At 49.9% G+C, this 12,420-nt stretch overlaps 1 protein-coding gene and 2 non-coding genes across 4 annotated transcripts in view; all 3 read right to left on the bottom strand.

Moving 5' to 3' along the window:
* Positions 1-6,373, bottom strand: part of IL4I1 (interleukin 4 induced 1) — a 6,504-nt gene extending 131 nt beyond the window's left edge. The window contains exons 1-7 of one of the 2 annotated variants that reach the window (XM_010720632.3): positions 6,234-6,373; positions 4,493-4,707; positions 2,776-2,882; positions 1,940-2,141; positions 1,665-1,733; positions 1,303-1,439; positions 1-991 (exon numbers count right to left, since the gene is read on the bottom strand). The exon at positions 1-991 is cut by the window's left edge and continues 131 nt beyond it. In XM_010720632.3, coding sequence (XP_010718934.1) covers positions 172-991; positions 1,303-1,439; positions 1,665-1,733; positions 1,940-2,141; positions 2,776-2,882; positions 4,493-4,707; positions 6,234-6,246 — 1,563 coding nt within the window. In that variant the 5' untranslated portion in view covers positions 6,247-6,373 and the 3' untranslated portion in view covers positions 1-171. Of the gene's footprint in view, positions 992-1,302; positions 1,440-1,664; positions 1,734-1,939; positions 2,142-2,775; positions 2,883-4,492; positions 4,811-6,233 lie in introns of those variants that run through there. The other variant, XM_085238963.1, reaches the window with a different exon arrangement.
* A 3,976-nt stretch (positions 6,374-10,349) lies between these two features.
* On the bottom strand, positions 10,350-10,421 carry TRNAE-CUC (transfer RNA glutamic acid (anticodon CUC)). The gene has a single exon. It is a non-coding gene; the product is annotated as a tRNA-Glu (tRNA).
* A 302-nt stretch (positions 10,422-10,723) lies between these two features.
* TRNAL-CAA (transfer RNA leucine (anticodon CAA)) lies at positions 10,724-10,828 on the bottom strand. The gene is made up of 2 exons: positions 10,791-10,828; positions 10,724-10,769 (listed from the first exon to the last, which is right to left on the bottom strand). It is a non-coding gene; the product is annotated as a tRNA-Leu (tRNA).
* Positions 10,829-12,420: the final 1,592 nt, after the last annotated feature.

Raw genomic sequence — 12,420 nt, forward strand, 5'->3', positions numbered from 1 at the left:
AAGTGTTGGACAGGAGGCTGTTAGTGTCCCATCTGAGGACAAGAGACTTTTCCGTATTTTTTTTCCCTCAATTATTAACACTTTTCCTGACGAATTTTCCTGTTGGCTGAATCTTCATGGAAAGTGACTGACCTCACCAAAAGAACGTTCCAACCCCCCAACCCAGCCAGCTCAGAGCTCTCCCTTTTCCACGAAGCCCTCCAGGTTGAGGTTGAGATTTTGGGTTTCGCTGTCATCGTGGATGTTGCTCGCTGCCCTCACGGCAGCTTTTATGGAGGTGTCAATCCAGGCGTGAGGTTGGGCAGCGTGTTCTCCTGCAAAATGCACCCTTCCTTCGTGCTCAAAGAGAGCCTGGGAGTAATCAGTGAACTGATAGGGCGTGAAGGCAGCGAAGGCTCCTAGGGAATGCCTGTCCAGCTGCCACTTCTGTATCACGTAGCGGTCGCAGGTGTACTGCAGGTAACTCTTGCTCACCTGGTGGATGTCCGCCAGGTCTTGGAGGACCAAATCCAAGTATTTCTCATCCGCTAAAGGCATGAGGAAGTCGGCGTCGTTGTTCCAGGTGTAGGAGGCCAAAATGACCCCGACCCCGCTGGAGAAGTTGTGGCTGGGGTAGTAGATAAACCTGGAGGGGCGGTCGGTGATGGATTGCCCTCCTCGAATGCCGTCCTTCTCCCAAAACTTCTCCGTGCACACCAAAGCGATTTTGGAAGCGCTGGCGTAGTGGATGGAGCGGAGAGCATCGTTTTTGGTTGGGGAGAGAGGTGGGAAGAACTGGATGTGCCTCGTGGCTTTGGCTGAGGAGGCAACGAGGACGTAATCTGCAGTCTCTATGCTTGGGGCGAGGGTGTCCGGAGCACGGTAGAACACCCGGACCTTCCCTCCCTTCGTCATGATTTTTTCCACCGTGCAATTGAGTTTGATGACGCCCGGCAGTGCTTTGTGGAAGGCTTTGGGCAGCTGGTCGAAACCTCCCGTGATTTCGTCAAAGCTGGAAGGGAGAAGAAGGGAAAGCATTGGGTTTCAGTGAGGGCAGAACTTCTCCCAGAGGTTTGAGTTGTAAAATCTCTCCTGGAGAGACCCTTTGAGGAAGGATATCCCATTCAGACATTGAAACGACGCTAAAATTTCCTATTTCGTTGCATTTTCGTAGAGCAGCTCCAAGTGAGGTTCTCTCCTACAGGAAAAGTCTTACCTCTCCCCATAAGAGATGACGTCTTACCTCTCCCCATAAGAGATGACGTCTTACCTCTCCCCATAAGAGTGATGTCTTACCTCTCCCTATAAGAGATGACGTCTTACCTCTCCCCTTGAGAGAAGATATCAAAATCCCACAGCGAGGCAAGGAAGGACAGATAAAAGCCCGAATCCTCGTTCAGCAAATCCCCAATCATCTGCACAGCTCCTCGGCTCAGATTTCCAACTTTAATCAAATATTCCTATGGAAGCCAAGGAGAAGTCAGAGCCTGAAGTCATTATCTCAGTGCACCGATCAACCCCCAGCCAAAATTCATGCCCTGATCCACTTGGATCTATTGGGATACAGCTCTAACTCTTTGTGGATCAGTGTCTCCTCCAATTGAGGTGGACAGATCTCAAAATGAGCAAACTAGGAATTTTTGACCCAATCTGCCTCCTCTCCACCAGCTGGAATCACCCTTTACCTTGGTGGAGAAGGAGTCGTGTTTAGCCAGATACTCCTTGCAGTTCATGGTCTGGAACTCCTTGAAAGCCTGGAGAGGAAATAGATTTTGATGGAGTCAAGGAGGCAGAAAAAAAAAAAAAAAAAAAAAAAAAAAAAAAAAAGTGCATTTCCCAAAGAAATTCTGTTCTGCTGGGACCTGAGGTACCACTGTGGGGTTTGGTAATGGGCTGAGCTCATCCTACTGGGTTGGCTTGATGACCCCACACCAGCTTGGTTGGCTTGGTGACCACATACCGACTGCAGAGCTTCCCTGTAGAGCTGGCTGGCACTTTTGCCCCTCTCTGACGCCCTCAGGGTGTAATTCAGGATGTCAGGGTTTCTGTTTACTTCTGCCACTCTGGCTCTGATGCCGTTCACAAAATACCAGGCGTTGTCATCTGTCTGGTGGAACGGGTTGAGCTTCAGGTCAAACTGCCTTATAAACTCACGCACCAGCCTGGAAGGGAGCAAAGGAAGTGGGAAGTGGGCTGGTGAAGCCTCCCAGAGAATCCTGGAATGGGCATTTTCCCATTGGGCAGGTTGGTGAACCTGTGTTTGACTTTGGCATTGAAGGACGTTTCTACATCGATGGCGTTGGTGCACCCATGCATGACTTTGGCACTGGAGGACGTTTCTACATCGATCATGTTGGTGCACCTATCAATGACTTTGGCTTTTAAGTGCAGATTTTGGGTATTTTAGGCACTTCTACCTCTATATTTTTGCTGCTTGGAAATTGTGCTGCCTCAGTGCAGCAACCACGGGGAAAGGAGACCTATAGGGATGTCATGGGGAACAAGAGCCGTGTTCACAGAATGTAGAATTGGTTGGGTTGGGAGAGAGCCAAAGACATTTATTTCTTCTTCTGGAAGAGGAGGAGGGCTCTTATCTCACTCCAGGACACGTGTTGTGTTTGGGACACCCACAGATTCTCCCCAGAGCATTTTGGCTGATGCCCACATCCTGCTTGGCTCCAACCTCTTACTGACGCAGGGTTGGGTGCCCAACTGATGGGAACTCACCCAACTTTTGGGGTTGTGACTTCCAAAACAGACATCTGGCCCTGGAAAGGATGGAGTTTTGCAGCTCACCTGTGCTTGCTCGGCAGGCGCATGGCTCCCAGCTCCACGTACCAGTCCTTCTCCCGATAGGTCCTGATCCTTCCACCCACCCTATTGCTGGTTTCCAGAATGGTCACCTGTAAAGGGTAGAGATGGCAAATGGGTTTTGGGTTCTTCCAGCAAGCCACCCCAGAAATGCATTGATTCCCCTCCAGCAGTGCATTGATTCCCTCCAGAAGTTCATTGATCTCCCCTAGAAGTGCATTGATTCCCCCAGAAATGCATTGGTTCCCCTAGAAGTGCGTTGACTCCCCCTAGAAGTGCATTGATCCTCCCCCCTAGAAGTGCATTGATTCCCCCCAGAAGTGCATTGATCCCCTAGAAGTGCATTGACTCTCCCTAGAAGTGCACTGATTCCCCCAGAAATGCATTGATCCCCCACTCAGCAGTGCATTGATTCCTCCAGAAATGCATTGATTCCCCCAGAAGTGCATTGAATCCCCCCTAGAAGTGCATTGATTCCCCCTTAGAAGTGCATTGATTCCCCTACAAGTGCATTTATTCCCCCAGAAGTGCATTGATTCCCCCTTAGAAGTGCATTGATTCCCCCCTAGAAGTGCATTGATTCCTCCTACAAGTGCATTTATCCCTCCTAGAAATGCATTGATCCCTCCTATAAGTGCATTGATCCCCCTTAGAAGTGCATTGATCCCCCTAGAAGTGCATTGATCCCCCCTACAAGTGCATTGACTCCTCCAGAAATGCACTGATCCCTCCTAGAAGTGCATTGATCTCCCCTAGAAGTGCATTGATTCCCCTAGAAGTGCATTGATTCCCCCCTAGAAGTGCACTGATCTCCCCTAGAAGTGCATTGATTCCCCCTACAAGTGCATTGATCCCTCCTAGAAATGCATTGATCCCCCTAGAAATGCATTGATCCCCCCTAGAAGTGCATTGATTCCTCCAGAAATGCATTGATCCCCACTAGCAGTGCATTGATCCCCCTAGAAGTGCATTGATCCCCCTAGAAGTGCATTGATCTCCCCTAGAAGTGCATTGAATCCCCCAGAAATGCACTGATTCCCCCCTAGAAGTGCACTTATTCCCCCAGAAATGCATTGATTCCCCACTTAGAAGTGCATTGATTCCTCCAGAAATGCACTGATCTCTCCTAGAAGTGCATTGATTCCTCCAGAAGTGCAGATTCCCCCCTAGAAGTGCATTGATTCCCCCTAGAAGTGTACTGATTCCCCTAGAAATGCATTGATTCCCCCCTAGAAGTGCATTGATCCCCCTAGAAGTGCATTGATTCCCCCCTAGAAATGCATTGATTCCCCTAGAAGTGTACTGATTCCTCCAGAAATGCATTGATCCCCCCTAGAAGTGCATTGATCCCCTAGAAGTGCACTGATCCCTCCAGAAGTGCATTGATTCCTCCTAGAAGTGCATTTATTCCCCCAGAAATGCATTGATCCCCCCTAGAAGTGCACTGATTCCTCCTAGAAATGCATTGATTCCCCCTAGAAGTGCATTGATCCCCCCTAGAAGTGCACTGATTCCCCCTAGAAGTGCATTGATCCTCCTAGAAGTGCATTGATCCCCCCTAGAAGTGCACTGATCCCCCCAGCAGTGCATTGATCCCCCCAGAAATGCATCGATTCCCCAGCCCGGAATCAACGACTTCCCACTCCAGGCTGGCAAACCTTTACTGCCAACACCCCATCTCCTAAAAATTGCCACCCCTCACCTTATGGCCCGCATCCCGGAGCAGCTTGGCTGCTGTCAGCCCGCTGATCCCAGCCCCAACGATGACCACTTTGGACGGACGCGTCGTGGGCTCCAGCCCATTCTTCACAATGCTCAGCAGCTCCTCGTAGTCTTTGTCATGGAGGCAATACTCAGGGAAGCAGGGGAACCTCTTGGCGCTGGCGAGTCCCAACAGGAGGAGTATTTGGAAGAGGACTAATGAGGAATGGTGATCAAACATCATTCGCGTGTGAGGAAGGGAGGTAATTTAAATGACTAAATCATTGTGCCCGCTGCCTCCTCCCCGTCACGGTGTTTTACCCCTTTTTTTTTTTACCCTGGATGGCACAATGGAGGGAGGAGAGATCGCATTGGAGATACAAAGGGATTATAAACCTGTATTCCATGATTACACGTGTATCTATGATGCATAAGGTAGACATCAGATAGATGAAGACAAGTGATAGAAGTGCAAACAAAAACCCTGTGACAGGGAGTTCCTGATTTTTTTGTTCTACTACCGAATTACTTTCATTTTCTTTTCCACTTTCTTTCTGGGGAAAGAAGATGAGAGAGAAGAGGAGGAGGGGAAAAAAAAAAAAAACCAATATCTTTTCTAACTGCACCATGAGTCATCTTTATTCATGGGAAAACCTGTGTTGAAAGCACAGCACGCATGGACCAAAACAAATCCAAGCTCATGGACTGTGCTTGAAGACCAGGGCTGTTCCCCTGGAGATGATTTCTCAGAGCTGTAGGATCAGCCTCGCTTTCCCGGAGGTGCTGATGGTGGTCACGCAAAATAATTAGAGAGCGGCTGCTGTAATTAGCCTGGTTAACAGCAGGGCTGCCTTAAAAGTATGGTTGAAAGTGATGCCAGGCAGGAAAATGGTATTAATTGTCCTGATTCAACACCATCACTGCCCTGACCTCCCTGAAGGGCAGCGTCCTGCGTGGGGTTTTGAGCTCACTGCATTCCACCCAACGTGGTAACCCTAAACACCTTCGGATGATGTGGAAGACAAAGATCTTCTTTAGAGATCAGGAGGTCTCCATCCCACACTATGTGACCTCCCTAAATACTGTGGGGTGATGTGGAAGGCAAAGGAGAACTTTTCTAGGGGTGAGGAGATCTACATCCCATTCAACACAACAACCCCAAATACTTTTGGAAAATGTGGAAAGCAAAGGAGGTCTGGAGGTGAGGAGATCTCCATCCCATCCAACGTGGCAATCCTAAATACTGTAGGGTGATGTGGAAGATAAAGGAGATCTTTTCTGGGGGTGAAGAGATCTCCATCCCATCCAAAGTACCAACCCCAAATACCTTTGGACAGTGTGGAAAGCAAAGGAGGTCTGGAGGTGAGGAGATCTCCATCCCATCCAAGGTAACAACCCCAAATACTGTAGGGTGATGTGGAAGATAAAGATCTTTTCTGGGGGTGAAGAGATCTCCATCCCATCCAACATGCCAACCCCAAATACTGTAGGGTGATGTGGAAGGCAAAGGAGAACTTTTCTGGAGCTCAGGAGTTCTCCATCCCAACTGACGTGATAACTCTACATGCCCTTGGGTGACGTGGAAGATGAAGGAGATCTTTTTTGGAGGTCAAGGTCCCACTGCCCACTGACATGAACTCTATGGGGTCATAAAATAGAGCAGTCAGATGGAAAGGTTTGAGGTCGGGGCCTTCAGGAAAGTAGGAAAAAGAGAGCAGTAATTCCAAGGGAGAACCACTCACCCATCGCAGCCATGGTTGCAGTAGGCAGGCGGCTCCTCTGCTGAGATTAGTTTCCATTTTATACCCTGGCTTAAGGAAAAAAAAAAAAAAGTCCACCCCGGAAAAAAGTCAGAGCATGTCATAAGAAGGGGAAGTAACAGCTGAATACACACTCAGTTCTTTTGTATTTGCTTTTACTGTTGTTGGTTTTTTTTTTGTTGCTGTTGTTACTCACCTCCTTTGACCATGAGCCATCCATTCGTGGGATGCAATCATCAAAGGCACAAAGGGCAGCCTCACCCCTCTGTGTTACGAGAAGGAAGCATGGAAAATGACGGAAATCCAGCTGAAATTTCCCTTCTGGTCATGATGATGGGATCTCCAGATGGAAATCCATCTGAAGTATTCCTGCTGTTATGATGGTGGCATCCAAAAAAAAAAATGGAAATCCATCCAAAATATCCCTTCTGGTCATGATGGTGGCATTCTCCAGGTGGAAATCCATCTGAAATATCTTCTCCAGTGATGACAATGGCATCTCCAGATGGAAACCCATCTGAAATATCTTCTCCAGTGATGACAATGGCATCTCCAGATGGAAACCCATCTGAAACATGCCCTCCAATGATGACAGTGGTATCTCCAGATGGAAACCCATCTGAAACATGCCCTCCAATGATGACAGTGGTATCTCCAGATGGAAACCCATCCATCGTGCACTCAATTATTCCATCACTTGAGTTGTGTTGGTCTTCCCTCCATTGGCATAGAGGGAACCAAGAGGCATCTTTGCCCAAACACCCAAAGTGGAATGGTGCTATTTTCTTCTAACTAAATTTGTTCCCCTTTAAATAAAAGAAATAATTCATTTTCTCCAGTGCTTTCAGCTCTGCTCACGTCAGAGCCTGAATCTGCATGCAGAAGGTGGAAATTCCTTCCTGTGGCCACCATGATGGTGCGACCATAAAACCACCACAGACCCCAGAGCGCAGCTCTGCTCTACGTTTTTCTGGCTCCTTTCAGTACCTCTTTTTTATTTTTCGGTGCTTTTTTTCAGTTCTTTTACCGAAGCAGCAAGATTTCCCCACGCTGAGCTCCGTGCATCACTCTGCAGCTTGTCATTAAGTCTAAGAAGAATTTTGGAGGACTTGGTTTACTCGCGGTAACTGTTGACCCTTTGTGTCAATATTATTGTTTCATTAATGCCGTATAAATGGGTTCTGCGGAACCACGGGGTGAGGGCAGGTCAGGTTGAGGAACTACACTTTGGTTGAGGTGGTGACTGTTGGTAGCTGTGGGGATTTCTGCTTAAGGAGATCATTGAACAGAGGGAGCCCCAAATCCTAAGTGGCGTTGGGGTGGGAAGGACCTTAAGAGCACCCCCATGGGTTGGGATACCACCGCCTCAAATCCCATCCAAGCATCCTCCCAGCTCAATGGGGTTTCTCTCAGTGCTGGTGAATGGGTCACGCAGCCGTGAAGGTTTCACAACTCTGTCTGCAATGGGTTTTCCTTGAAGTCAGGGTGTGGGTTTTCCCTGCAGTGCTATGGGTGGTGAGAGCATAGATTTGGCAAGCTGGGCTCCTCGTGGGGCTGCTCTGTCCACATCCACCTCACCAGCCCATGAACTTCCCCCTATTCCCATCAAAACCAGTTGGTGGATGCCCACGGATCACCCCATTAAGGACAATCCAAGCATTGCACTGTTCCCCCTCCCCATTTCTTGCTGCTTTGGGAGCTTTGTCCCAATGCCCCTCATTTAACCAAACCCATCTGCTTCTCCCCAATGTCGAACCCAACCCCACGACATCAGATCTGGAGATGAAGCGAGGATACCTTGAGTGATTTGGGAATAACACGGAGTAACCCTTGCTTACATGTGTCTCAGGGACCAGAGAGAATTTCAGTTTGTTTGGATAAGGCTGAGGCTAGCACATGCAATCACACGTTGCTCTGTGATCAGCCTCAGCTTTATTGTCAGGGCATAAGCAGCTATTAATTGCATAATGAGTCCCTCCCATCTTCCTTCTTCTGCTGCTTCCGTGAGGGTGACTGGAAGCACAGCTTCCATCTGAAACTCATTGCGACACATGGGATGGGGGTAGGGGTCTGTTAGGAGTGGGTCCCACCCCCCTCAGTGCTGGGAATTCTTTGCTATGGGGAACTGATGGCAAAAGAGGAGATGCAAAAAAAAAAAAAAAAAAAAAAAAAAAAGTGGAGTAATTTGCTAACAAAATTGCAAATTGTTTCATTCTGACATGAGAAGCCTTTGCTTCTCCTTCCCCATTGCGGCTGCTGGGCAGAAGATCCACCCTGAGTCCATATGGGAAAGAGCTGGAGCATTGAGAGGGAGTTTGGGTTAATTAGGAGGATAAATTTGGGTTAATTGGACAGGTTTGGGTTAACTGGAAGCGTGAGTTGGGTGAATTTGGGCACGTTAGAAGGGTGAATTGGATGAACATGGGTAAACTAGAAGAATGAATCAGATGAATTTGGATCAATTTGGACGAATTTGGATCAATTAGGATAAGTGCTGATCAACTGGAAGGATAAATTTGGATAAATTTGGTTAAATGAGGACAAACGAAGGGGAGCAGAGCCTCAGGACCACGATCCTGAAGCTCCTTGGATTCATTTCATGCATTTATGACGAAAAAAACTCCATATTTTGTGCACAGGGCAGTCAGGATTTGCTTTTAGTTCCTGTTGTTCCACTCTGTCACTCATTAGCGGACAATAAATTATTCTAATCATCCTTTCGCCAACTGTGTTTGGGCTGTGACAGTAATTAATGAGTGATTTCGTTAATGAAAATAGGCTCGGCCCCTTTGGAGCCAATCTGGGCAACCACCATTGGGTGTATTTGGGCGGACTCGTTAACGAAGTAATTAATCATCATTAGTCTTCTAGCTGACAGACAGAGCTGAGTTTGCTGATGATTGCAAAGTTGAGGAAAGATGTTAGAATCCAAGGGTTTGCTCCATTTCCTCCCCACCCTTAAGGGCACCATCAGCTCGATTTCCCCACCGTGTGCTAATTTGGGTTAATTGGGTGGCCAACCATCATGGCGGACCCAAAGGAATGGGGGCATCGGGGGGAGCCCAGAGACCCCATTGGGTATTGCTCCCATTTGGGGTGGGGGTACCGCTCCTTTGGCCAATCGTAGGGCTCCTCATTTGCATGCTAATTTGCATAAAAGGGGAGTGGGCGGAGAATTCCATTGGATTTTGGGGGTCCAGGCAACGCAGCTGAGCCATGGTATCTGCGGGGGGAAGGAAAAAAAGACCACAAAAGGGAAAGAGACCCCAGCCAAAGCGGGGACCCCAGAAAAGAAGGCGTCAGAAGACTGGAAGCAGGAGACCCCCAGCCAAGAGGGTGAAGTTTAACGGGAAAACAAAACCCAAACCCAAACGACAGCAGAAGAAAAGGTCCTCCAGCCCTTTCTTCGACCCCAGCAAGATGCTCAGGCAGGACGGCAGGCTCCTGTCCCGCGAAGCCAAAGGGCTGATGATGGCTTTCCTAAGGGACGTCTGCAGGAGGGTGGAGAGGGAAGCGGAGAGGCTGAGGAAGGAGAGCCAACGTCCCATGGTGGGACCCGCGCACGTGCGTGCTGCCCTGCACCACATCATGCCCAAGGACTGGAAGCGTGCGGACGGAGGGCGGTGATGGCCAGCCCCATCCCTCCCCAAACCCAACCGGGGGGGCAGAAGAGGGGTGAGATGACCCAAATCCCAAAGGGAGAGGGGATAAAACCCCGAAAGAATGCTAAGAAACCGACGCAGCCGTTGGATACCCCCAGTGGGGGTCAGGCAAGCGTGCAAAATAACACCACGGCATTGCAATAAATGCAAACCCTGCAGCATTTTGCAGCGTCGATGCCTTTCTCTTCATTAATTATTTTGCTTTGGCTCGGATTTAATCAGCTGCAAGTCGAGGGTGTTTTGCGATGGGGGAAATAAAGGCTTTCCATGCCCTACTGGAGAGGTGGGGTTGTGTTCATATTTAGGTTTGCTGGAAGGGGTGGGAGGTGGCACTGGAACGACTCACCTGTCCAAATTAAATATGTGCCTTCAGGGCTGGATCTGCTTCCAGAAAAAAAATAGAAAAATGATTTGGGGTGGAGTTTAGAAAACAACTTTCCCTGACCGGGAATTGAACCCGGGCCGCGGCGGTGAGAGCGCCGAATCCTAACCACTAGACCACCAGGGAGGGGGTTGTGGGGTACTGCTGGGGGGGGAGGTCCCACTGGTGACCCCATTGTGGGGACTCACCCATGGGTGGGGGGTTCTGTGCCACCCATTTGGGGTCAGTTGGTCCCTGCTGTGCCCTTCATGCCCCGCTTGTGTTTTTTGCACGCGTGGGTGAGATTTGCAGAGGGGTTGTGTGCACGTGTGGGGTCTGTGGGGGTCTGTGGGGTCTGTGGGGTCTGTGGGTAGTAGGGCAGCAAAGCGTAGGGTGGCTGGGAAAAAGGGAAAATTTCCCAAATTTGGGTGGGGGGAAAAAAGAAGCTGTGTCAGAAGTGGGATTTGAACCCACGCCTCCATACGGAGACCAGAAATCCCATTGGGAAGGCTCAGCCTTGAGTCTGGCGCCTTAGACCACTCGGCCATCCTGACACCCTGCAGCCTTCCTCCCCCTCCTCATCCTCGTTCCTTAACCCGGGGTGGGCTTTAGGGGTCCCAATTCTCTGTTTTTTGGGCCCAAATCCTGGTGGAAATTCCAATGAGGAAGACTGACATCACAACGACTTCGAGACAGCCGACCAATCGCAATGCCTCATCGGAACGCGGCCCCATAGAGCCCCATAGGACTTCTGGGGGGACCCCAAGCCGGGGAGGAGGACGGGGGGGACCCCATGGCCACACCCAGCGAGAGGCAAAGCCAACAGCAGAGGAAGACGAGGAGGAGAAGGCAGAAATTCCACCGCGTCCAATGGAGGTGTCTGTCCCGAAGGCAGCGATGGAAGCGATCCCAAAAGGCATCCAGCAACGGGATGAGGACAGAACCCCATAGGAGGAACTTGTCCCATCGATCCGAGCTGCTGACGCCCGCATCCCGACGGATGTCCATCACGGCCAGGAAGATGATGTGCTCCTTCATTACCTCCTTCTCCAGGGGGTTGGTCAGCGATGCAGATCAGCGCCGGCGGGAGCGACGGGGGTCCTTCATTGGGACCTTGGAACTCAGGGCGGCGGTGGATGCGGCGATGGAGGGCGGAGCGGGGCTCCCCTCTTCCTCCTCCTCCTCCTTTTCCTCCTCTTCCTCCTTTTCCTCCTCCTCCTCCTCCTACACTTCTTCCTCCTCCTTCTCTTCGGGGAGCTGAAGATGGAGAGCGTGTCGCCATGGGGAGAAATATCCTGCCATAGAGAGAAACGAGAGGGGAAGGGGGAAATAAATTCAGAGTCCTTTCTGCCCTATGGAGCTCCTGTGTCCATTCTGCGGGGTGGGGGAGCATCAAATCCAGCGCCCCGTGGGGACGTGTGGGGGGAAGAGAACCTGCAGGACGCTGCATGTGTGGAGGTATGGAGAACCCCAAAATGTCACAAGGGTTGAGGTTATAGGGGAACCCAAACGTTGAGATATAGGGAACCCCAAGCGTTGAGGTTGTAGGGGAACCCAAACTTTGAGACATAGGGAACCCCAAGCGTTGAGGTTGTAGGGGAACCCAAACTTTGAGACATAGGGAACCCCAAGCGTTGAGGTTGTAGGGGAACCCAAACTTTGAGACATAGGGAACCCCAAGCGTTGAGGTTGTAGGGGAACCCAAACGTTGAGATTTAGGGAACCCCAAGCGTTGAGGTTGTAGGGGAACCCAAACGTTGAGATATAGGGAACCCCAAGCGTTGAGGTTGTAGGGGAACCCAAATGTTGAGATATAGGGAACCCCAAGCATTGAGGTTGTAGGGGATCCCAAACGTTGAGATATAGGGAACCCCAAGTGTTGAGGTTGTAGGGGAACCCAAACATTCAGATATAGGGAACCCCAAGCGTTGAGGTTGTAGGGGAACCCAAACATTCAGATATAGGGAACTCCAAGTGTTGAGGTTATAGGGGAACCCAAACTTTGAGATATAGGGAACCCCAAGCGTTGAGGTTGTAGGGGAACCCAAACGTTGAGATATAGGGAACCACAAGTGTTGAGGTTGTAGGGGAACCTAAGGATTAAGGGATAGAGAATCCCAAACATTCAGATATAAGGAACCCCAAG

Source organism: Meleagris gallopavo, chromosome 18 (genome assembly GCF_905368555.1).
Source record: "Meleagris gallopavo chromosome 18, MGAL_WU_HG_1.1, whole genome shotgun sequence".
Taxonomy (NCBI): domain Eukaryota; kingdom Metazoa; phylum Chordata; class Aves; order Galliformes; family Phasianidae; genus Meleagris; species Meleagris gallopavo.